Consider the following 25,614-nt stretch of genomic DNA (forward strand, 5'->3'; position numbering starts at 1 on the left):
TTAAAGCCTCTTTCTTTTTCTCCAACACTTAGACCATCAAAGAAAGTTTGAATGACCAGCCTCAGGAGGCAAGTGCACAGTGTCTTAGGGAGGTGGGCCCCTGGCACGTAACCTCCCCTCTTTGGACACATCTCAAACTTATTTGCATAATGAGTGGGATAAACATTTTGTGATTTTTAAAAATCTTATTACTCTATTTTTAAGATGTGACCTCTAGCCACTAATTATTATCATTACTATTGCTGCTGCTATTACTTTTTATTTAATGGTAAGAAAGCTGGAGGAAGTGGGTGTTGAACTAAAAGTTGAGAGGTCCCAGTTTAGCTACCTTTTTTAATCAGTTTCCCCAGAGTGTCTTACCACAAAGTTTTTAAAATTCAGTTACACGACCCTGGCACATATGACCTTGCTCTGGGAAGAGAGGCCACCAAGTGAAAGCAGACCATCTCCAGCAACTATGCAACAGAAAGGGCACATCCAAGGACACAGTCTGGCTTCATCCGTCCATTGAACAGGCAGTTCCCAGCACAAACTGCTTGAGGGGCTCTGGATAGATCCACTCCTCCCTCCAAAATATCTCCCTCTCTGCCATGTGAAATATGACCATTCAAGGAGGAATATGAAAAGCTCTATTAACATAAGGAGGAAGCATGGAGCTACGAAGAGTCCTGTCCTTAGAGTTAGATAGATGCCTTGGATTGAAAGGCTGGTTTTCTTATGGAATTAGTCTCTCAAACTCTGAGCTTATTGAAGTTATAATTAGTGCAATAAGATCAATAAATATGTTCCCAGCAAAGCATACTAGGAACTGTAGTTTGGGAATATTTGGGGAGTACAACTTCTTTAGCTTCCCTAGTTCTCCGAAGGAGACACACTAAGATTGGTGACTATAGTGATCTGCCTGTTAAGAGCGAGTCAACTGGAAAGCCCTGAGTGGGGCTTAGAAAGTCTCTCATACCCAAGCTCACATCAAGCTAATATTCCAAAACAATTCTTTATGTTGTTCCAAAAACAGGCTCTTACAGATAACATCACCCAAATCTAATATCTGGGTTGAAGGGCCAATTTCATACCAGACCCCAGCACCATCTTGTTATGTTGTTGCCAGGTGATAGCAAAACAATAAATGCATCACATGTGCACAGTCACGTGACAAGCACGGAGTGACCACCGCTGTGGTATGTACAGCCTGTTTATTTCCAAGACCCAGATGCTGCAAGGCTCCACCATTGTGCTTATAGTGTATATAAACTCACATGTGTGAAATGGCAGCAACACAGATATTGTGTTTAGAGTGGATGCAATCAGGCAATAAAGTAGCTAGCATAATGTCTGGTGAGTAGGTTCTTAGTAAATGCAAGTGATTACTTGTTTTAGGAAATCTGTAACTCACTTTTTTTATTCTTGAAAAAAACCTAGTGAGTTAAATTTGAGCAGAGGCATCCTTTCTTCTTGGCTGGAGGGGCACAAGTCCCTGGGGTGAGTGAGAGGGGGCAAGAGTAGGTGGGAAATTGTTTGAGACAAATTGGCAACATTTCATTTTGCTTATGACTGTCCTTGTCCAGCTGAACGGTGGGGAAACACGTTCATGAACAGCTCAAGGGGGCTCTGCTGATTTTTGTTTGTGGCAAAAGAAGGTATGAGGAAATTTTTTTAAATTAATTTTTGTTATTAATTTATTTTTGTTACAGATGTTTTTCCTTTTTTTCCCCATTGACACCCTCCTCTCCATCCCCCCACCCCATACCTGGCTCTGTTGTCCCTGTCCATCGGTTATGCATATATGCATATAAGGTCTGTGGTTTATCTCTTCCCTCCCCCACCACCCCCTCTTCTGAGGGTGGTCAGTCTGTACCCCACATCCACGTCTCTGGGTCTACTCTGTTCCTCAGACTGTTATGTTCATTATATTCCACAAATAAGTGAGATCATACGATATGTGTCTTTCTCTGCTTGGCTTGTTTCGCTTGGGACAATACTTTCTAGGTCCCTCCATGTTGTCTCAAAGGATAAGAGATCTTTCTTTCTTACAGCTGCATAGTACTCCATTGTGTATATGTACCATGGCTTTCTTATCCATTTATCTACTGATGGACACTTGGGCTGTTTCCAGATCTTAGCTATTGTAAATAGTGCTGCTGTGAACATGGGGTATATATATTCTTTCTGATTGGTGTTTCAGGCTTCTTAGGGTATATTTTTAGGAGTGGGATCACTGAATCAAATGGCAGTTCAATTTTTAATTTTTTGAGGTAACACCATAGGTGTTTTCCATTGTGGCTGCAACAGTCTGCATTCCCACAGCATGAGGAAATTATGCTTAAAAAAACCAACACACCAAAGCAATTGATTACTTTGCTCATTTTAAAAAATGATTTTTGGAAACTTTTTGCCTCTAAATACCCCAGTATACTATTTGCTTCTGTTTTTTATCACAAGAATGGTATAATACTGAAGACAATTTTAATAGATTTAAAAAATCTATTTGTATTCATTAAATTTTAGCAGTTTTGATTTATCTGAATGCTTGCACAGTCCTTGTCCATAAACCTGGATAATTCTGTGAGCAAAAAAATCACTTTGCATAATGCATTTTAGTCTCTAATCTAAATAAGATGATTTTAGACTTATGAAAGCTTGTATCAATGAATGTATTTGTATTTCAATTTTTCCTACATTTTCATTATTCCTTTGCTTCCCCTCTCCCAATTTGAAATAAAAACTTTCTCTTTAAAAAGCCGACATTTTCCCATGTTCGATTGTTTCTAGAAATGTTATGCCCTCCAGCAGAACAGATCCTTCTGCTGTCACCCTGTACCTCCTCCCATTCCAGGTGGCTTGTCTCTAGTGTCTATTCATAGCCAAGATTGGGAATCAGACTGAGAAGTAGCACCTCTGTAAATTTTGGCTTTGTTACTTTCTACAGTAGTTCCCCCTTTACATGTGGTTTCACTTTCCACAGTGTCTTTATTCGTGGTCAACTGTGGCCTGAAAAAATTCCAGAAATAAACAATTCGTAAGTTTTAAATTGCTCACTGTGCTGAGTAGCATGATGAAATCTCGAGTTATCTGACATCATCCTGCTCAGCCCCGCCTAGGGCTTGAATCATCTCTTTGTCCAGTGTCTCCAAGCTGTAGACCCTCCCCGACCCCATTGGTCACTTACTAGCCATCTCTTGGGGTATTGCAGTGCTTGTGTTCAAGTAACCCTTATGTTTTGTTTCTAATGGCTTCAAAGCACAAGAATCGTTATGCTGGCAATTCAAATATGCCAAAGAGAAGCCATAAAACGTGAATACAGTATAAGATAGTTTAGAAGAGAAACCACATTTGCATAACTTTTATTACAGTATATTATTATAATTGTTCTATTTTATTATTAGTTATTGTTGGTAATATCTTACTGTACCTAATTTATAAATTAAACTTTATCATAGGTATGTATGTATAGGGAGAAACATGGTATAGTATACATAGGGTTTAGACTATCTGTGGTTTCAGGTATCTACTGGGGGTCTTGGACAGTATCCCTGTGGATAAGGGGGGACTACTGTATTCACTGTGCACTTTAGCTCAGTTTCCTCATCTGTGAAATAATGACATTAATACCAACCTGAGAGGATTATTTCAGAATTAAAGGAGAAAAAGAATTTTACATTATGGACCTATCCAGAACATTGTAAAAATGGTAATTTTAAAATTTTCCTAGTGCTTCCATAACAAATGACCACAGACTGGATGGTTTAAAACAACATAAATTTAGTGCCTCACAGTTTAGGGAATCAGAAGTCAGAAATAGTGGTGTTGGCAGCTTCTAGAGGCTTTGAGGGAGAATCTGTTCCATGCCTACCTCCCAGCTTTCGGTGGTTGCTTGCCATTCCTTGGCTTGTAGCTGCATCACTTCAATTTCTGCCTCTGTCATAACATGGCCTTTTGTGTGTGTCTCTGTGTCTTCTCTTTATAAGGACACCAGCTTTTGGATTTAGGGCTCATCTTAATCCAGTGTGACTCCTCTTAATTAATTACATCTGAAAAGACTTTCAAAGTAAGGTACATTCTGAGGTTCTGGGTGGACACTCAATTCTCAGATTACATCATGAATGAAACACTGATACAGAGAGGAAAATAAACTCTTGTAAACTATTGGGCACTTGTAAGAGAGAATGTCATGGTTAGACTAGATACTTCAAGTGGCTGTCTATCTGCTAAGGTGATGTTTCTCTTCCCCTGGCTCTTCATAAAGGTTGGGAGAAAAGAGGAGAGCAGGGAGACCAGAGAAAAGCAGCAGCTTTATTTACAGAATGACAGAAACAGATTTCATGGTTGTTCGGTGGCTCCAAGATCTCACATTCCCATTTCCAGGTCTTGGCAGCAGTATTTCTTCTTGGGGAGTGACCAGGTTTCACCGCTGCTCCGAGCTATAAGTTGAAGCCACAGAACAAGCTGTTAAGTTCCTGTTCCTAGCACAAGACTGTGTTCATTTAATTTTTGTCCTTTTAAAATCCACAGGAGGAAGGGCTCTACACCTAATTCACTTACCTGCTACTGGTAATGTGGCAGAGAATTCTTCACCTGAGACTTCAGTGCACAAGTTTTCTGTGCAATTGTCAGCATTATTGTCACCTGTGATCCCAGGATATCCCCTGATAATCAACTCCAGTCCCCTCACTGATGCCTTCAGGGTGAACTGGCTATCAGGCACTGACTTTGAGGTAAGTACCCCATCTTACTCCCAGTGGGAGGTGTCTGCAAAGAGGGGTCCTGAAGATGAGAGGCCTATGGGATTCCTTATTAGTGATCCTCCTCTTTCCCTAGTTTAATCTCCTCTCTTGTAAGATCCAGGGTTCCTTTTTAGGGCATGCTAGAGCCTTCTGTGCTAGGGCCCTCTAGCCTTTGAACATTTTTTCTCCATTTAATCCAGTACAACAGAACATTATGCTCAACTTGCTACAAATAAAAGGCTTGTTTCTTATTGCCTACCATACTGACATGATATAAGGGATAAGGTGTGCTGACAGTAACTAAATTCTTTGAGTAGAGAGTTTGAGTATTGATCTCCTTAAAAGCTGAGCCTTAATGAATTTGTGTCTGGTGATTCTGCTTTTCTATGATTCTGTGATTTTTCAGAAGAAAATCTATGAGGAGATTTAATATGGCAGAACATGCCCTTAGTAAAAATATAAGCCTAAATGTCCAGCCCTACTATGTGAATGTTTCCTCTTGGATAATTCAGACCCAGTGAGTTATATCAAAGAGCCATGGTACTTATGGTCTGTTTTCTAGTTTGTCTTTTGAATCTTTCCAAAGTCCTCACCTTTCCTATGGTAGGACAAATCTGTTCATTGCATGTTTTCCACTGGTAACCTCGGAGGCCTTCAAGTGTCTAGACCTACTTACACTTTGGTATTCCCCCTGCCCTTTTCTTGGTTGGCATAGGAACCTCTTACAGTTATTATCAGCTCTGCCCCTAGTCCCACCTGCCATTGTCCTGGGGTTCTGGTGGGATCCAGTGGGCTCAACCTGCTTGGTCTAGGCATGGTTGCCTTCTGAGGTACATGCTAGGTGTTCTTAGACCCAACTGATCATTAGAGTCATTGTGGAACCCATGACTTAAGGGCCAAACCATGGGCATCTGGTATTCTCAGCATTCCAAGGGTGGGCTCCCAGGTATGTAAGGAGCACGTATTAAGACAGTTGTCTCATCAGCATCCAGTGTACATTCCCAGTACCCAGATGCTGGTTCTGTGGCTTAACTTGCCCCATCTACTTTTTTCCTTGACATCTGACTCTTCTTTAACAGTTGTTGCTCATCTGTTCCCATAAGCCTTACCAATTTTTTTGCACTTAGATAGAGAACACGTAGTATATGCCAGGCACTCTTGAAAAAAAATTTAAATGTGTTTACTTTTGATTTTTATTTGCATTATTGCCGAATGAAGCAAAATTTAACTTACAGGTTAAATAACTTGTCCTGGGTTGTACAAGCTATTAAGGTAACTGAGCTGAAATTGGAATCCAGGCAGTATGACTTCAGAGCTCTCATCATTTTTTTCACTGGCTTTATTGAGATATAATTCACATAGTATACAATTTATCCATTTAAAAATAGACAATTCAGGAGTTTTTACTATATTCATATATTATCATCAAAATCTAATTTTAGAACATTTATATCACTCCAAAATAAAACCCTGAATCCAGTAGCAGTCACTGTTCTACCCCTATCTTCCTCAGTTTCTGACAATCACTAATCTATTTTCTGCATTAATGGATTTGTCTATTCTGGGCACTCATATAAATGGAATTGTATTGTATGTGGTCTATAATGACTGATTTTTCCTCCATGAACATAACATTTCAAGGGTTACCCATTTTGTAAGATGGATCAGTAATTAATTTCTTTTGATGGCTGAATAACATTCCACCATATGGATATACCACTGTATGTGTTGTTTCCACTTGAGAGCTCTCATTCTCAAACTCTATAGTCTACTGCCTTTAATGATGATGGCAACTATGATACTTTACATTTGCAGAAATTCCAAAGCACATTCACATCCTGATCTCTTGAATGTTACTATTAACACTGATATTACTATTTTATTTTATTTAACATTTCTATTGTAGAAATAAGATAATAGACAGCAAGTTTAATTAATTTGTCTAAGATCACATAACAATAAAGAATGAAATAGAACTTAATTCAGGTCTTCTGACTCCCAAACTTAGGCTCTTTTTTCTACATTGCCATGCACATCTGTTGTTGTTTTTGATGAGCCTTCAATTCCTTCTGTGGGACAGGCCCTTCTTACATGCCATGCAATTCCAACAGGGCTGTTAGTCAAGGAAGAATTCCAGCCTTTTCCTGACCTCTAGAAATGGTGAATTTCTTAGTCCCTCAACTGATCTAGGCTCAAGTATTCTCCATATTTCCCCAGTCCTCATGTCCTTCTGGTACACAGCCCTCAGCTGACCAGGAGCTTGTGTTGATACTAAGATGGGCTACAGGCCTACAAGTCCTAAAACTCTCCTTAAGAATTGGTTGCTTTTGGAGTCTTAGTTCCAGTCAAGATAGTGGGGTAGGTAAATACAATGCTTACCTAATTCATGACCACATCAAATTCACAACTAAAATAGAACAAGCAATCTGAAGAACTATCTGAAGACTAGTTGAATGGAACTCCTATAACTAAGGATATGAAGAAGCCATGTTGAGACCAGTAGGAAGGATCAGGAGGGATATCTCAGCTGCAGAGGTTCTCCTGTTGGACACGGTATCCCAGCTCCACATCAGGCTCATAAGCTCAGGGCTCCAGTGCTGTGGAGAGGAGTCCCCACACCAGCTGGCTGTGAAACTCAGAGGGGATTTATCTGGGTAAGACAGAGGGCTCATTCACCCACAAACACACACCAAGCTCCAGCAAAGGGAGAGCAGTTGCAAAAGGTGCCAGAGACATATGAGGGAGAAACTGAATTGTGTGGCTTTAGAGCAAAAGGTGTCATTATTCCTGTGTTGAGGTGCAAAAGGGTGTCAAATTTGAATCTGCATTAAACTAGTGAACACTGCTCACTCCACCCTGGATGACTCCCTGAAACCAGCCCCACCAGACTTGCACATCACCTTTGGCTCTTGCAGTGGCTGAGCCCTGTGGGCAGCCAGCTTCAGTTTGTACTACATACTTTATTCAAATTTCTCCTAAGTCCATAGGCCCCAGGTGGCAACTGACCTTAGCATGTGCTGTGCCTCTTGCTATGCTGCCCATATCACAACACTGATGGCAGGAGACCTTGGGTTGCAGTGTGGCCTCTCCCACATGCCTCTGGGCCCAGCATAGGTAGCTACCAACTTCAGATGACTCTACAACTCCTATGAGGTGGCCCTGGGTCAGGTAAATCAGGCTGATCCTGGCCTGAAAATGACCCCCTTCCAGGAGGCCCTGAAAATAATACACCCAATGACTGGTTTCAGACCACAACAGCTAGACATATCATAATAAAAATGGCAAACATTAAGGACAAATAAAGAATATTAAAGAAAGCAAGAGAGAGACAGAAAGTTACCTACAAGGGAGCTCCCATTAGACTGACAGCTGATTTTTCAATAGAAACACTGCAGGCCAGAGGGGAGTGGTATGGAGTATACAAAATAATGCAAGGCAAGGTTCTGAATCCAAGACTACTCTATCCAGCAAGGCCATCATTCAAAATTAAAGGAGAAATAAAGAGCTTCAAGGAAAAAAATAGCTAAAGGAATTTACCACCACCAAACCAGCGCTACAAGAAATGCTGATGGGACTGTTGTAAGAAGAAACAAAAAGAGAAAAACACAGGCATAAAAAAAAAGGCAACTAATAACTATCTATCAATAATAACCTTAAAAGTAAATGGCTTGAATGTTCCAATCAAAAGACATAGGGAAACTGATTGGATAAGAAAATATGACCCATATATATGCTGTCTACAAGAGACGCACATCACAACAAAAGACTCATGCAGGATGAAAGTGAAGGGATGGAAAAAAAATTTCCAAGCAAATAGAGAAAAAAAAAAAAAAAAAAAAAGCTGGTGTAGCAATACTCGTATCTGACAACATAGACTTTAAAACAAGGGCCATAATAAGAGGCAAAGAAGGTCACTACATAATATTAAAAGGGTCAATCCAACAAGAGGACATAACCCTGGTAAACATATGCACCAAATACAGGAGCACCAAAATATATTTAAAAACTTCTGGAGGACTTCAAGAGGGAGATCAATAGCAATACAATCATAGTGGGTGACTTTAACACCCCACTGACACCACTGGATAGATCTTCTAGACAACAAATTAACAAGGACATATAGTCCTCAAATAATGAACTACATCAGTTGGACTTAATTGATATTTACAGAACATTTCACCCCAAAGCTGCAGAATACATTCTCCTCAAGGGCAAATGGGACATTCTTAAAGATAGACCACGTGTTAGGACACAAAGTAAGTCTCTAAAATTCAAGAAGATTAAAATCATATCAAGCATCTTCTCAAATCACAATGGCACAAAACTAAAACTCAATTACAACAAAAACACACAAACACATTCAAATACTCGGAGGCTAAATAGTATGTTATTAAACGGGGGAGTTTTAACAAACATTCAAAAAAGAACTAACACCCATTCTCTTCAAACTATTTCAAAAAATTCAAGAAGAAGGAAGACTTCCAAACTCATTTTATGATGCCAGCATAATTCCAATTCCAAAACTAGAAAAATACATTACATAGAAAGAAAACTACAGGCCACTATCCCTGATGAACATAGAGGCCAAAATCCTAAACAAAATACTAGCAAATCGGATCCAGCAACAAATAAAAAAAATTATTCACCATGACAAATTAGGATTCATCCCAGGGATGCAAGGCTGGTACAATATTTGCAAATCAATAAATGTGATACACCACATAAACAAAATGAAGAATAAAAACCACATGATCATATCAATAAATGCCAAAAAAGCCTTTGACAAAATCCAGCATTCATTCCTGATAAAAACGCTCAGCAATGTGGGAATAGAGGGATCATATCTAGACATAATAAAGGCCATATATGAAAGACCTACAGCCAACATCATACTCAATGGGCAAAAACTAAAAGCGTTTCTTGTAAGAACAGGAATAAGAAAAGGATGCCCACTTCCACCACTCTTATTATACATAGTACTGGAAGTCTTAGCCACAGCAATCAGACAGGAAGCAAAAAGAAAAGGGATCCAAATTGGAAAGAAAAAAGTGAAACTGTCATTATTCGCAGATGACATGATACTATACATAGAAAACTTCAAAGACTCCATAAAAAATTTACTAGACTTAATAAATGAATTTGGCTAAGTAGCAGGATACAAAAGTATCATCAAGAAATCAATGGCATTCTTATACACTAATGACGAACTCACAGAAAGAGAAACTAAGAAAACAATCCCATTTACCATTGCGGCAAAAAAAATTAAGATACCTAAGAATAAACTTAACCAAAGAAATAAAGGACCTATTCGCAGAAAACTACAGGTCATTGAAAAAAGAAATAGAAGAGGATATAAATCAGTGGAAGCACATACCTTGTTCATGGATTGGAAGAATTAACATCATTAAAATGTCCATATTACCCAAAGCAATCTATAGATTCAATACAATCCCCATCAAAATACCAACAACATACTTCACAGAACTAGAACATACTTCACAGAAGTAGAACAAATGCTTCAAAAGTTCATGTGGAACCTGAAAAGACTCGAATGGCCACAGCAATCTTGGAAAAGAAGAACAAAGTAGGAGGGATCACAGACCAGATTTCAGGTTATACTATAAAGCCACTGTAATCAAAACAGCCTGGCACTGGCACAAGAACAGGCATACAGACCAGTGGAATAGAACAGAGAACCCAGAAATTGACCCAGGGCAATATGCTCAATTAATATTTGACAAAGGTGGCAAGAACAGTGGAGTAAAACAGCCTCTTTAATGAATGGTGTTGAGAAAATTGGACAGCTACATGCAACAAAAAAAAAAAAAAAAAGAAAGAAAGAAAGAAAAAAGAAACTAGACCATCAACTTACACCACACACAAGAATAAACTCAAAATGGATAAAAGACTTAAATGTGACTCATGAATCCATAAAAATCCTAGATGAAAATGTTGGCAACAAAATTTCAGACATCATATGCAGCAGAATTTTCACTGATACATCACCTAAGGTAACAGAAACAAATGACAAAATGAACACAAGGAACTATATCTAACTAAAAAGCTTCTGCACAGCAAAAGATACAATCATCAAAATGGGCCCTGGCCAGTTTGGCTCAGCGGTTAGAGCGTCGGCCTGCGGTCTGGAGAGACCCGGGTTCGGTTCCCGCTAAGGGCGCGTACTTCGGTTGCAGTTTGTCCCCGGCCCTGGTTGGTCGTGCGGGTGGCAGCCACTCGATGTGTCCCTTCACGTCGATGTTTCTGTCTGTCTCTCCCTTCCTCTCTCTCCCTCCCACTCTATCTGTACAAAAAATGGAAAAATGTCCTCGGGTGAGGATAAAAAAAAAAAGAAAAGGAATGGCAACCCACTGTATAGAAGAGCATCATTGCCAATGATATATCAGATAAAGGGTTAATTTCCAATATATATAGAGTACTCACACAACTCAACTAAAGGAAGACAAAGAACCCAATTAAAAAATGGGCAGAGGAACTAAATGGACACCTCTCTAAACAAGACATACAAATGGCTAAGAGACATATGAAGAAATGCTCAACATCACTAATCATCAGAGAGATGCAAATTAAAACAACAATGAGGTGTCACCTCACACCTTTCAGAATGGCCACCGTCAACAAATCATCAAACAACAAGTGTTGGTGAGGGTGTGGAGAAAAGGGGTTCTAGTGCACTGCTGGTGGGAATGCAGACTGGTGCAGCCACTATGGAAAACAATATGGTGTTACCTCAAAAAATTAAAATTGAACTTCCATTTGACCCAGTGATCCCACTTCTAGGAATATACCCTAAGAAGCCTGAAACACCAATCAGAAAGAATATATGTACCCCCATGCTCATAACAGCACTATTTACAATAGTTAAGATCTGAAAATAGCCCAAATGTCCATCAGTAGACAAATGGGTAAAAAAGCTATGGTACATATAACACAATGGAGTACTATGCAGCTGTAAGAAAGAAAGATCTTTTATCTTTTGAGACGACATGGAGGGAGCTGGAGAGTAGTATCCTAAGTGAAACAAGCCAAACAGATAAAGAAAAATATCATAGGATCTCACTTATTTGTGGAATATAATGAACATAACAGTCTGAGGAATGAGGTAGTCCCAGAGACATAGAAGTGGGGCACAGACTGACAATCCCCAGAGGAAGGGAGGAGAGATAAACCACAGAACTTATATGCATGTATGCATGAACAATGGATATGGACAACAAAGCTGGGGAGAGGGCAGGGAGGAAGGGGGAGGGGAGAATCATTGGGGGGTAAAGGGGATACATCTGTGACAAAAATAAATGAATTAAATAAATAAAAGTAAAATGGATATATGCTGTGGCTCAGCTCTACTAAAGAAGAAGAAGAAGAAGAAGAAGAAGGAGGAGGAGGAGGAGGAGGAGGAGGAGGAGGAGGAGAAGAAGAAGAAGAAGAAGCTCCCAGCAATCAAAAGCCCAGGCCCAGATGGCTTCATGGGGGAACTTTAGTGAACATTCAAAGAAGATCTAATACCCATTCTTCTCAAACTATTCCAAAAAAATCCAAGAAGATGGAAGACTTTCAAATTCATATTATGAGGGTGGCATAATCATAATTCCAAACCGGATAAAGACACTACAAAGAAAAAAAAACTACAGGCCAATATCCCTGATGAAAACAGATGCCAAAATTTTTAACAAAATATTAGCAAATTGTATCCAGCAATACTTCAGAAAAATTATTCATCATGACCAAGTTGGATTCATATCAGGATGCAAGGACGGTACAATATTCACAAATCAATAAATGTAATATACCACATAAACAAAATGAATGATAAAAACCATATGATCTTATCAATAGACACTGAAAAAGCATTTGACAAAACCCAACACTCATTTCTAATAAAAATGGTCAGTACTGTAGGAATAGAGGGATCATATCTCAACATAATAAAGGCCATATATGAAAAACCTACCGTCAACATCATACTCAATGGGCAAAAACTAAAAGCATTTACCTTAAAAACAGGAACAAGACAGGGATGCCCACTTTCACCACTCTTATTTAACATAGTACTGGAAGTCTTAGCCATAGCAATTAGACATGAAGAAAAAATAAAAGGTACTCAAATTGGAAAGGAGGACGTGAAACTGTTATCATTTGCAGATGACATGATATTGTACACAGAAAACCCCAAAGACTCCATCAAAAATCTACTAGAGTTAATAAATGAATTTGGTAAAGTAGCAGTATACAAATTTAGCATCCAGAAATCGGTAGCATTCTTATACACGAACAATGAACTCACAGAAAGAGAAACTAAAAAAAAAAAAATCTCATTTACCATCATGGCAAAAAAATTAAGATACCTAAAAAGAAACTTAACCACAGATGTAAAGGACCTCTTCACAGAAATCTACAGGTAATTGAAAAAAGGAACAGAGAAAGATATGAAAAAGTAAAGGCATATACCATGTTTATGAATTGGAACACTTAACATTATTAAAATGTCTATACTACCCAAAGCAATCTATAGAGTCAATGCAATCCCCACCAAAATACCAATGATATACTTTATGGAAGTAAAACAAACACTCCAAAAGTTCATATTAAACCAAAAGAGACCCCAAATAGCCATAGCAATCTTGATAAAAAAGAACAAAGTAGGAGAAATCACATTACTAGATATCAGGTTATACTACAAAGCCACTGTAATCAAAACAGCCTGGTCTTGGCATAAGAACAGGCAGATAGATTAATGGAGCACAACAGAAAACCCAGAAATTGACCAAAGACATTATGCTCAATTAATATTTGACAAAAGTGGCAAGAGCATACAGTAGAGTCAAGACAGCCTCGTTAATACATGGTGTTGGGAAAATTGGACAGCTATTTGTAAAAAAATGAAGCTAGACCACCAACTTACACCATCCACAATAATAAACTCAAAATGGATAAAATACTTAAATGTAACCTATGAATCCATAAAAATCCTAGAAGAAAATGTAGGCAACAAAATTGCAGACATCATACACAGCAGAATTTTCACTAATACAACACCTAGGCAAGAGAAACTAAACAAAACAAAAATTAATACATGGGACTACATTAAACTAAATAGCTTCTGCACAGAAAAAGAAACAACCATAAAAATGGAAAGGAAACCCACTATATGAGAGACCATAATTGCCAATGATGCATTGAGTACTCATACAACTCAACAAAAGGAAGACAAAGAACCAAATTAAAAAATGGGCAGAGGAACTAAAGAGACACACCAAACAGGACATACATATGACCAAGAGACATATGAAAAAATGCTCAACATCACTAATCATCAGAGAGATGCAAATTAAAACAACATTAAGGAATCACCTCACACCTGTCAGAATGGCCGCCATCATCAAATCATCAAACAAGTGTTGATGAGGATGTGGAGAAAAGGGGACTCTAGTACACTGCTGATGGGAATGCAGAATGGTGCAGCCACTATGAAAAACACTATAATGTTATCTCAAAAATTTAAAAATTGAACTTCCATTTGACTCAGTGATCCCACTTCTAGGAATATACCCTAAGAAGCCTGAAACACTAATCTGAAAGAATATATGTACCCCTATGTTCATAGCAGCAGTATTTATAATAGCTAAGATCTGGAAACAGCCCAAGTGTTTATCAGTAGATGAGTGGATAAAAGAGCTGTGGTACATATACGCAATGGAATACTATGCAGCTGTAAGAAAGAAAGATCTCTTATCCTTTGAGATGACATGGAGGAACCTGGAAAGTATTGTTCTAAGTGAAAGAAGCCAAGCAGAGAAAGTCAAATATCACATGATCTTACTTATTTGTGGAATAATGAACAAAAGTAACTGATGAACAAGATAGACCCAGAGATATAGAAGTAGGGTACAGATTGACAAACCACAGAAGAGAGAGCGTGTATGGGGGAGGAAAGAGATAAACCACAGAACTTATATGCATGTATGCATAACCAATGGACATAGGCCACAAAGCTGGGGACAGGGCAGAGGGTGGGGTGGGGAGGATGGTGTCAATGGAGGATAAAGGAGAAACATCTGTAACAAAAATAAATTAATAAAAATAATTTTAAAAAATTCACTAGAAGAAATCAATAGCAGATTAGATGAAGCAGAGGATCAAATCAGTGATTTTGAAGACAAGGTAGGACAGAACACCCAATCAGAACAGCAAAAAAAAAAAAAAAAAAAAAAAAATTTTTTTTTAAAATGGATAGTTTAAGGGACCACTCAAATAATATGACGTGTACATACATTCACAACATAGTGGTGTCAGAAGGAGAAGAGAGAGGGAAAGGGATTGAATAACTATTTAAATAAATAATGATGGAAAATTTTCTTAACCTCGCAAAGGAAATATACAAGCTAATCCAAGAAGAACAGAGTTCCAATCAAGATAAACCCATAGAAGCCCACACCAAGATGCATCATAATTAAAATGCTAAAGGTTAAGGACAAAGAGAGAATCTTAAAAGCAGAGAGAGAGAAAAAGTTACTTACCTACAAGGGAGCTTCCAAAAGATTATCAGCTTGTTTCTCAGCAGAAAGTTTTCAGACCAGAAGGGATTGTCATGAAGTATTCAAAGTAATGAGAAGCAAGGACCTACAACCAAGACCACTTTACCCAGCAAGGCTATCATTTAGAATCAAAGAGGAGATAAAGAGTTTCTCAGACAAGTAAAAGCTAAAGGAGTTTATCACCACCAAACCAGTATTATATGAAATGTTGAAGGGTCTTCATTAAGAAGAAGAAAAATGTGGAAAGGAAGAACATAAATATGAATAATAAAATGGTAGTAAGTACATATCTATTGATAATTACTTTAAATGTAAATAAATTAAATGATCCAATCAAGACACAGAGGGTGGCTCAATGGATAAGAAAACAAGACCCATACATATGTTGTCCAAAAGAGAACCATTTCTGATCAACAGACACACACAGACTGAAAATAAAGGGATGGAAAAATATTTTTTTTGTGAGTGGAAACCAACAAACAAAAAACTAGAAAAGAAATACTTAATCTGACAAAATCAACTTCAAAACAAAGGCAGAGACAAAGAAAGACATACATTACATAATGATAAAGAGATAAATCCAAGAAGACAATACAACTCTTGTAAACATTTATGCACCCCAACATAGGAGCACCTAAATATATAAAGCAAATATTGACGGACAAAAAGGGATACATCAACAGTAATAGTCACAGTGGGGAATTTTAACACCGCATTGACATCAATAAATAGAGCTTCCTGACAGAAAATCAATGAGGAAACAGCAACCTTAAATGACATGCTAGATCAGATGTATTTAGTTAATATTTTCAGAGCATTTCACCCCAAAGCAGTAGAATATATATTCTTTTTCAAGTGCACATTGAACATTTTTTGGATAGACCACTTGTTAAGACACAAATCTCAATAAACTTAAGAAAATTGCAATCATATCAAGTATCTTCTCTGACCACAATGATATGAAACTAGAAATAAATTACAAGAAGAAAACTGAAAATCACACAAGCACATGGAAGCTAAATAACATGGCACCAAACATGAATGGGTTAACAATGAGATCAAGGAAGATAACAAAAGATATCTAGAGACAAAGGAAAACACAACCCAAAATCTAAGGCACATGGTGGAGGCAGTTCAAAGAGGTAAATTTACAGCAATACAGACCTCCATCAGGAAATGAAAAAAATCTTAAAATAACAATCTAACTTGATTCCTAAAGGAACTAGAAAATGAACAACAAACAGCCCAAACTGATAAGGAAGAAAAAAATTAAGATAAGCATAGAAATAAATAAAAGTCTTTCAAAAATAATTTAAAAAGATCAATAAAACCAATAGCTGGTTCTTCTAAATAAATAAATAAATAAACAAACAAACAAATAAATAAATAAATAAATAAATAAATAAAAAGATTGATAAACCTTTAGCCAGACTCATGAAGAAAAAATGAAACAGCCCAGGTGGTAGCTTGGGCACCAGGGTGGCCAGTGAAAGGGATGATCTCAGGGCAAATAAACTGAACCCCTTCCACAACAAAGGGGGTGAGGAATAAGAGCCAAGCAGTGACAGTACCTCAGTGCAGTGAGACCTGAGAGAGGTAAAGTCATCTCTGGTGAATGAGTCAGAGAACCAGAGTAGCAGCTCAAATTTGGAGGCAGAGAAGCACCCACAGTCCTCTTGGGACAACTTCCAGAAGCCACAGGACTATTTTGCTGAAGTGGGAGGCCCCAGAAGTGGCATCCTTTTTTTTTTTGGTATGTGCCCCTAGCAGGAATCAAACCCAGGACTCTCTGGTCTGCAGGTCAATGCTCCAGCTGCTGAGCCATACTGGCCAGGGCAAGAAGTGGCATTCTTTAAGAACCCCATACCTTGTGTACTCTGATTCCTGATTATCTCAGACCTGAGCAGCCTGTATCTCTCCAAGACAGTCCTGTCTCCCAGGAGAGCACACATGCACCTGTACAACAGTTCACATGATGTGGTTGTGACTGAGTCTTATAGTTAGCCAGCCTGAGAGGAGAGACACCCATAAATGGGACCACAACAATAAAGATTCAGTTACGGGACTTCCGGTCAAGATGGCGGCGTAGGGAAACGCAGTATCGCGTTCTCCCACAACCACAACCAAGTTACAACAAAACTACAGAACAACCATCATCCAAAACCGCCTGAAATCAAGCTGAATGGAAGTCCTACAACTACGGAATTAAAAAAAAAAAAAGCAGTACATCCAGACCGGTAGGAGGGGCGGGGGTGCGAGGGGTGGTGGCGGTGGTGCGGCGGCGTGACGGGCTGGTCCCACACCCACATGTGGCGGATAAAAATCAGAAGGCTCCCGCGGCTGGGAAGGTCCTTCCTGAAGACTGAGGGGTCCCCGTCCGACACCAGGTGCCCCGCTCAGGGTTCCAGTGCCAGGAAGAGAAGTCCCCATAAATTCTGGCTGGAAAAACCAACGGAAACTGAGGCTCAGGGAAGCTGAGGCGGCTGGAGCCCCAGGCAGTTCCCTAAAGGGCCCGCGCACGGACTTATCGGACTCTCTCCCTCTAAGCTTGGAGGGAAGGCAGCTCAAGGGGCACCAGAGAAATACAGGGAAGAACTGAGCTGTTTGGCACTGGAACGAGGGCTGGAGAGGGGGCTTCCTCGGGGACAAACGTGCTGTAAGAGGCCTTTGTCCCTTTGGTGAGCCCTTCCCTGGGGTGGCAGACAGTCGCCATATCTGGGACTCCAGCAACCTGGCTCACACTGGTAGCCCAGCCCTGCTGACTCCCTGAGGCCTCGCCCTGCCCCACCCAACTTTCAGGCCCACCCAAGCTGTTGCCACTTGCTTAACCATAGGATTGGCCGGTCTTGGATCCTGCTTCACGTTTTTCCTAAATTCTTTCAAACGAGCAGCATCGGGTCTCAGCGAGCCCCATACCTCTCGTTAAGTAATACACAGAAACAAACACAGGGAGGCAGCCAAAATGAGGAGACAAAGAAACAGGTCCAAAATGAAAGAACAGAACAAAATGCCAAGAAAAGAACTAAGCGAAATGGAGATAAGCAACCTAACAGATGCTGAGTTCAAAATACTGCTTATAAGGATGCTCAGTGAACTCAGTGAGGGCCTCAAGAGCATAAAAAAGGACCAGTCAGAAATGATCGCTGCACAGTTAGAAACGAAGGAGGCTTTAACTGAAATAAAGAATAATTTACATAGCTTCAATAATAGAGTACATAAATCCAAGGAGCAAACCATCGATTTGGAATATAAGGAAGCAAAAAACGCCCAATCAGAACAGCAAAAAGAAAAAAGAATCCCCAAAAATGAGGAAAGTGTAAGGAGCCTCTGGGACAACTTCAAGCGTACCAACATTCGCATCTTGGGGGTGCCGGAAGGAGAAGAGAGAGAACAAGAAATCGAAAACCTGTTTGAAACAATAATGGCAGAAAACTTTCCTAACTTGGTGAAGGAAACAGACATACAAGTCCAGGAAGCACAGAGAGTCCCAAACAAGATGAACCCCAAGAGGCCCACACCAAGACACATCATCATCAAAATGCAAAAGGTTCAAGACAAAGAGAGAATCTTAAAAGCAGCAAGAGAAAGGCAGCTAGTTACCTACAAGGGAGTTCCCATTAGGCTGTCAGCTGATTTCTCAAAAGAAACTTTGCAGGCCAGAAGGGAATGGCAAGAAATATTCAGAGTGATGAAAACCAAGAACCTACAACCAAAATTACTCTATCCTGCAAAGCTGTCATTTAGAATCGATGGACATATGAAAACTTTCCCAGACAAGAAAAAGTTAAAGGAGTTCATCACTACCAAACCGTTATTATATGAAATGATGAAGGGTCTTTTTAAAGAAAAAGATAAAATGTATGAACAAACAAAATGGCAATGAATACATATCTATCAACAATGGAATCTACAAACAAAATGAACAGGAAGAACAGGAACATTCTCATAGATACAGAGAACATTTTGTTGGTTGCCAGTTGGGAAGGGGGGTGGGGGAATGGGTGAAAAAGGTGAAGGGATTAAGAAGCACAGATTCATTGTTGGACTGACAAACCTCAAAGGGAAAGGGGTTGGGGGGGTGGGAAGAAATAAACCAAAGAACTTATATGCATAACCAATGGACACGGACAATAGTTTGGGAAAAGGTGGGAGGGGGGCGGGAATGGGGAGGACGGGGTCAATGGGGAAAAATGAGGAATATCTGTAAAACATTCAACAATGTGGAACATCTGTAATACATTTTACATCCAACAATAAAGATGTGGGGAAAAAAAAAAAAAGATTCAGTTACGATAGGAGAGCTCAAATAACCCACAAAACGGTCACTTCTAAAGCATACAGCTCAGTAGTACAAGGATATCACACCACTGGATCTCACAGAACATTTACTACAAAAGTCCACCCCACAAAGACTTGGAGCCATAGCAAATATGTCTAATAAATAAATACAAACACAAAGAGATGACTAAAATAGAGATACAAGGAAACATCCCTTAAATGAAAGAAAATGAGGACTTGCCAGACCTAAAAAAAGACCTAAATGAGATCAAGGTAAGCAAGTTATCAGACATAGAATTCAGACTAATGGTAATAAAAATGCTCAAGAAATTTAGTGAGAACTACAAGGAATTCAATGAGAACTATAAGAAACTTAGTGGGAACTACATCAGTGTGAAAAAGACATAGAAATTATAAATAAGAACCAGGCAGAAATAAAGAATACAACATCTGAAATAAGGAATATGCTGGTATGAATTAAAGGCAGATTTGATTAAGCAGAGGATCAACTAAATGAATTAGAAGATACGGTACAAAAAAAAAAGAACACTCAATCAGAGCAGCAAAAAACAAAACAAAACAACAACAACAAAAAAAACAATCACAAAAACAAAAAATACTTTTAAAGCATGAGGAGAGTTTAAGGAAACTTTAGGACAATATAAAATGAAGTAACATCAGCCTCATAAGGGTACCAGAAGGAAAAGACTGAGCAAGGGATAAAAAAATAAAGACAGAAAACTTCCCTAAGCTGGTGAAGGAAAAAAAACCACATAATTTCAGGAGGAACAGAGGAACCCAAAGAGACCCACTCCCAGGCATAACATAATTCAAATGGCAAATGTTAAAGACAAAGATAGACTCCTAAGGGCAGCAAGAGAGAGACACTCAGTGACCTACAAGAGAGCTCCCATAAGGCTGTCAGATGATTTCTCAACAGAAACAATACATGCAAGCAGTGAATGGCAGGAATTGTTAAAAGTAATAAAAAGCAAGAGACTGAATCTAAGACTACTCTATCCAGCGAGACTATCATTCAAAATTGAAGGCTAAATAAAGAACCCCCACCACAAAATAAAGATACTAAAGAATTTTATTGCCACCAAACCTGCAGGGCAAGAAATGTAAAGGGGATTGCTAGAAGAAGAAAAAGAAATATAGGAGAGAATAAAAATGGTAGCTGAGTGAATGGAAGCTACACAGACAATCTCCCAGGACCAAACTGGAATTACAACTAAAACACAGACAAATCATCAAGAAAAAGTCACAGAAAAGCAGCTTGGAGGACAATATAACCAGAAACACTGACTTGATCCTGGTAGAATTGTGAAGGTGCGAGAGGTGGGATGGGACCACACAGACTACAGCGGCTTTAGCTGTGAGCAGTGCCCTCGGGTTAAACTCCGAAGCAACTCCACAGTGCAGAGCCGGGACTGAGGGTAAAATAGCCACAGCCACTTACCTTGGGTTCCGGCAGAGGGAGGGCAGATTGGACTGGAACTTTGTGGGGACACTCGGGATTTGGAGGGCACTCAGAACTTTTGCTGAGTTGCAGCCACACAGGACTGTGGTCATCTCACTCCTTCCCAGGGCTCTGGGGAGAGGTGGCAGACCCTCCCTCAGAAATTCAACCGCACCCAGTGGCCACTGAAATGCAAATTGAGGCCCATTAACAACAAGCAACTGCCCCACCCTCGGGAAATCCCCTTACTCTGAGCACCTGGCAGAGTTTTTCATTCAACTGAGAAGCCAAGGCTTTTCAGGTAACCACTGCTGATAGCCTCCAGGCAAAAAGCTAGAAGATAACTGAACCATTCCCAGGGCTAGCAACTTTAACCAGGAAAGTAAGATTTGACAGTGGTGTTTAACATGGGTCCTCCCTCACTCATCTAAACCCAGGAGAGGGAGCCACAAACAGCCGAACACCAACACCCAGGAAAAACTTGACAGGCTCCAAAGCCCACTATGATAGCCAAAATCATGAAAAACAGACACAAAAGCCAAATGAAAAAACAAGAGACCTCTACCAAAGATGAGATAAATGAGGTGCAGTTAAGCAAGTTAATAGAACTAGAATTCAGAGGATGATCTTGAGAAAGCTCAACAGCATGAGTAAGGACATCAACACCATAAGTAAAGACATTGATAGGTTGAAAATCAACCAATTGGAAATTAAAAACCACCAAGGAGAAACAAAAAATGACATATCAGAAATAAAGAACACATTGGAAAATCTAAATAGCGGAGTAAAGGAAGCTGAGGACCGGATCAGTGAATTATAAGATAGGATAGAAAAAAATCAACCAATCAGAAAACCAAAAGGAAAAAACAATTTAAAAACAGGAAAAGAGCATAAGAGAACTGTGGGACAAATGAAAACGGAATAACATTCACATCATAGGAGTCCCCAAAGAAGAAACAAATGAGAAAGGGTTAGAGAATATATTTAAAGAAATAGTGACAGAAAACATCCCTAATTAGGTGAAAGAAGAAGGCATTCAAGTTCAAAAAACACAGAGAGCCCCAAGTAAGAAGAACCCAAACAGGCCCACACCAAGACACAGAGTAATCAAAATGCCAAAAATTAAAGACAAAGAGAGAATCCTAAAACCAGCAAGAGATAAGCAACAGGTTACCTACAAAGGCATCCCCATAAGTCTCTCAGCTGACTTCTAAACAGAAACACTACAGGCCAGAAGGAAGTGGCATGAAGTAATCAAGGTCATAAAAAACAAGGATCTGAATCCAAGACTACTCTACCCAGCAAGGCTATCACTCAAAATAGAAGGTCAAATAAAGAGCTTCCCAGACCAAAAAAAAGGGCTAAGGGAATACATTAGCACCAAACCAGCACTGCATGAAATGTTAAAAGGACTGCTGTAATTAGCAGGAGAAATAGGAAAAAAAATATAACCACACAAACCAAAAATGGCAATAAATAAATACACATCAATAATCACCATAAATGTAAATGGATTAAATTCTCTGATGAAAAGACACAGAGTAGCTATTGGATAAGAAAGCATGACTCATCTATATGTTTACAAGAAACCCACCTCACAACAAAAGACTCACATAGGTTGAAAGTGAAGGGATGGAAAAAAATCTTCCAAGCAAACGAAAAGGAAAAAAAGCCTGGATAGCAATACTCATATCTGATAAAGTAGATTTCAATATGAAGGCCATAACTAGAGACAAATAAGGCCACTACGAAATATTGAAAGGATCTATCCAACAGGAAGATATAACTTGATAAACATATATGCACCTAATATGTGAGCACCAAAATATATAAACATCTTCTGGAAGACTTCAAAGGAGAAATTAATACCAATACAATCATAGCAGGGGATTTCAACATCCCACTGACATCACTGGATGGATCCTCTAGACAAATAAATAGCAAGGCAACAAAGACTCTAAATGAAGCACTAGACTAAATGGATTTAATAGATATCTACAGAGAATTACACCCCAAAACTACAGAATTCACATTCTTCTCAAGTGCACATGGAACGTTCTCAAAGATAGACACAAACTAAGCCTCTACAAGTTCAAGAAGACTGAAATCATATCAAGCATCTTCTCAAATCACAATGACATAAAACTATAAATCAATTGCTACAAGAACATGCAAAGACATCTGAACATATGGAGGTAAATAGCATGCTATTAAACAATGAATGGGTTACTGAGGAAATCAAGGAAGAAATTAAAAACTTCCTGGTAAAACAATGAAAAAGAACACACAACAACACAAAATCTATTTGATGTAGCGAAAGCAGTTCTGAGAGGGAAGTTCATAGCACTACAGGCCTACCTCAAGAAACAAGAAAAATCTCTAATAGACTATCAAACCTCACAACATAAAGAACTAGAGAGAAACAAAAAGAAAACTCCAGAGCAAGTAGAAGGAAGAAAATACTAAAGATCAGAGTAGAAATAAATGACATAGAGTCCAAAAAAAAAACAATTCAAACGATCAATAAAACAAAGAGCTGGTTTTTTGAAGTGATAAACCAGATTGATGGACCCTTAGCTAGACTCATCAAGAAACAAAGAGAGAGAACCCAAATACACAAAATCAGATATGAAGGAGGAGAAGTAGCAACTGACACCACAGAAATACAAAAGATCATCAACAACTACTATGAACAATTATGAAAATAAATAAGACAATCTAAGCAAAATGGAAAAATTTCTAGAAACACATAGTCTCCCAAAACTGGACCAGAAACAGAAAACTTGAATAGACCAAGAACAACAGAAAAATTGAAAATGTAATCAAGAGTCTCCCAGCAAACAAAAGCCCAGGCCTGGATGACTTCACGGGGGAGTTTTACTGAACATTCAAAAAAGATCTAACACTCATTCTGCACAAACTATTTCAAAAAATTCAAGAAGAAGGAAGACTTCCAAACTTGTTTTATGAGACCAGCATAATTCTAATTCTAAAACCAGAAAAAGACATTAAAAAGAAAGAAAACTACAGGCCAATATCGCTGATGAACATAGACACCAAAATTCTGAACAAAATACTAGCAAAGTGGATCCAGCAACACATCAAAAAAATTATTCACCATGACCAAGTGGGATTCATCCCAGGGATGCAAGGCTAGTACAATATTTGCGAATTAATAAATGTGATACACAAAATAAAGAATAAAAGCCACATGATCATATCGATAGATGCTGAAAAAGCCTCTGACAAAATTCAGCATCCATTTCTGATAAAAACGCTCAGCAATGTGGAAATAGAGGAATCATATCTGGATATAATGAAGGCCATATATGAAAGACCTACAGCCAACATCATACTCAAGGTGCAGAAACTAAAAGCATTTCTCTTAAGAACAGGAACAAGGCAAGAATGCCCACTTTCACCACTCTTATTTAACATAGTACTGGAAGTCTTAGCCACAGCAATCAGACAGGAAGAAAAACTAAAAGGGATCCAAATTGGAAAGGAGGAAGTGAAACTGTCATTATTTGCAGATGACATGATACTATATGTAGAAAACCCAAAGACTCCATAAAAAATCTACTAGACTTAATAAATGAATTTGGCAAAGTAGCAGGATACAAAATTAATGTCAAGAAATTGATGGCATTTTTTTACTCTTTTTAAATTTATTTATTTATTATTTTTTTAAATTTTATTTTTGATACAGATGTTTTTCATTTTTTACTCCATTGACCACCTCCTCCCCATACCCCCTGCCCCGTCCCCAGCTTTGTTGTCTATGTCCATTGGTTATGCATACATGCATGTAAGTTCTGTGATTGATCTCTTCCCACCCCCCCAACACCTCCTGTTCTGAGGGTTGTCAGTACCCTACTTCCGTGTTTCTGGGTCTACCTTTTTCCTCAGACTGTTATATTCATTATATTCCATAGATAAGTGAGATCATGTGGTATTTGTCTTTTTCTGCTTGGCTTGTTTCACTTAGGATAATACTTTCCAGGTCTCTCCATGTCGTCTCAAAGGATAAGAGATCTTTCTTCCTTACAGCTGCATAGTACTCCATTGTGTATATGTACCACAGCTTTCTTATCCATTTGTCTATTGATGGACACTTGGGCTGTTTCTAGATCTTAGCTATTGTAAATAGGGCTGCTATGAACATGGGGGTACATATATTCTTTCTGATTGGTGTTTCAGGCTTCTTATGGTATATTCCTAGAAGTGGGATCACTGGGTCAAATAGAAGTTCAATTTTTAACTTTTTGAGGTAACATCATATTGTTTTCCATAGTGGCTGTACCAGTCTGCATTCCCACCAGCAGTGAGTCCCCTTTTCTCCACACCTTCGCCAACACTTGTTTGAAGATTTGTTGATGGTGGCCATTCTGACAGGTGTGAGGTGATACCTCATAGTTGCTTTAATTTGCATTTCTCTGATGATTAGTAATGTTGAGCATTTCTTCATATGTCTCTTGGCCATTTGTATGTCCTGTATGAAGAGGTGTCTATTCAGCTTCTCTACCCATTTTTTAATTGGGTTCTTTGTCTTCCTTTTGTTGAGTTGTATGAGCCATCTATATATTTTGGAAATTAACCC

General features: G+C 38.8%; 1 protein-coding gene across 1 annotated transcript in view; it reads left to right on the forward strand.

The window, feature by feature from the left end:
* Window positions 1-1,328: 1,328 nt before the first annotated feature.
* The window catches only part of CDHR3 (cadherin related family member 3), a 107,715-nt gene continuing 83,429 nt past the window's right edge, over window positions 1,329-25,614 (forward strand). Inside the window, 2 exon segments of the mRNA XM_036246315.1 lie at window positions 1,329-1,335; window positions 4,510-4,712. Of these exon segments, the coding sequence (XP_036102208.1) occupies window positions 1,329-1,335; window positions 4,510-4,712 (210 nt within the window).

This window comes from Molossus molossus, unplaced genomic scaffold, assembly GCF_014108415.1.
Source record: "Molossus molossus isolate mMolMol1 unplaced genomic scaffold, mMolMol1.p scaffold_m16_p_7, whole genome shotgun sequence".
NCBI classification, from domain to species: domain Eukaryota; kingdom Metazoa; phylum Chordata; class Mammalia; order Chiroptera; family Molossidae; genus Molossus; species Molossus molossus.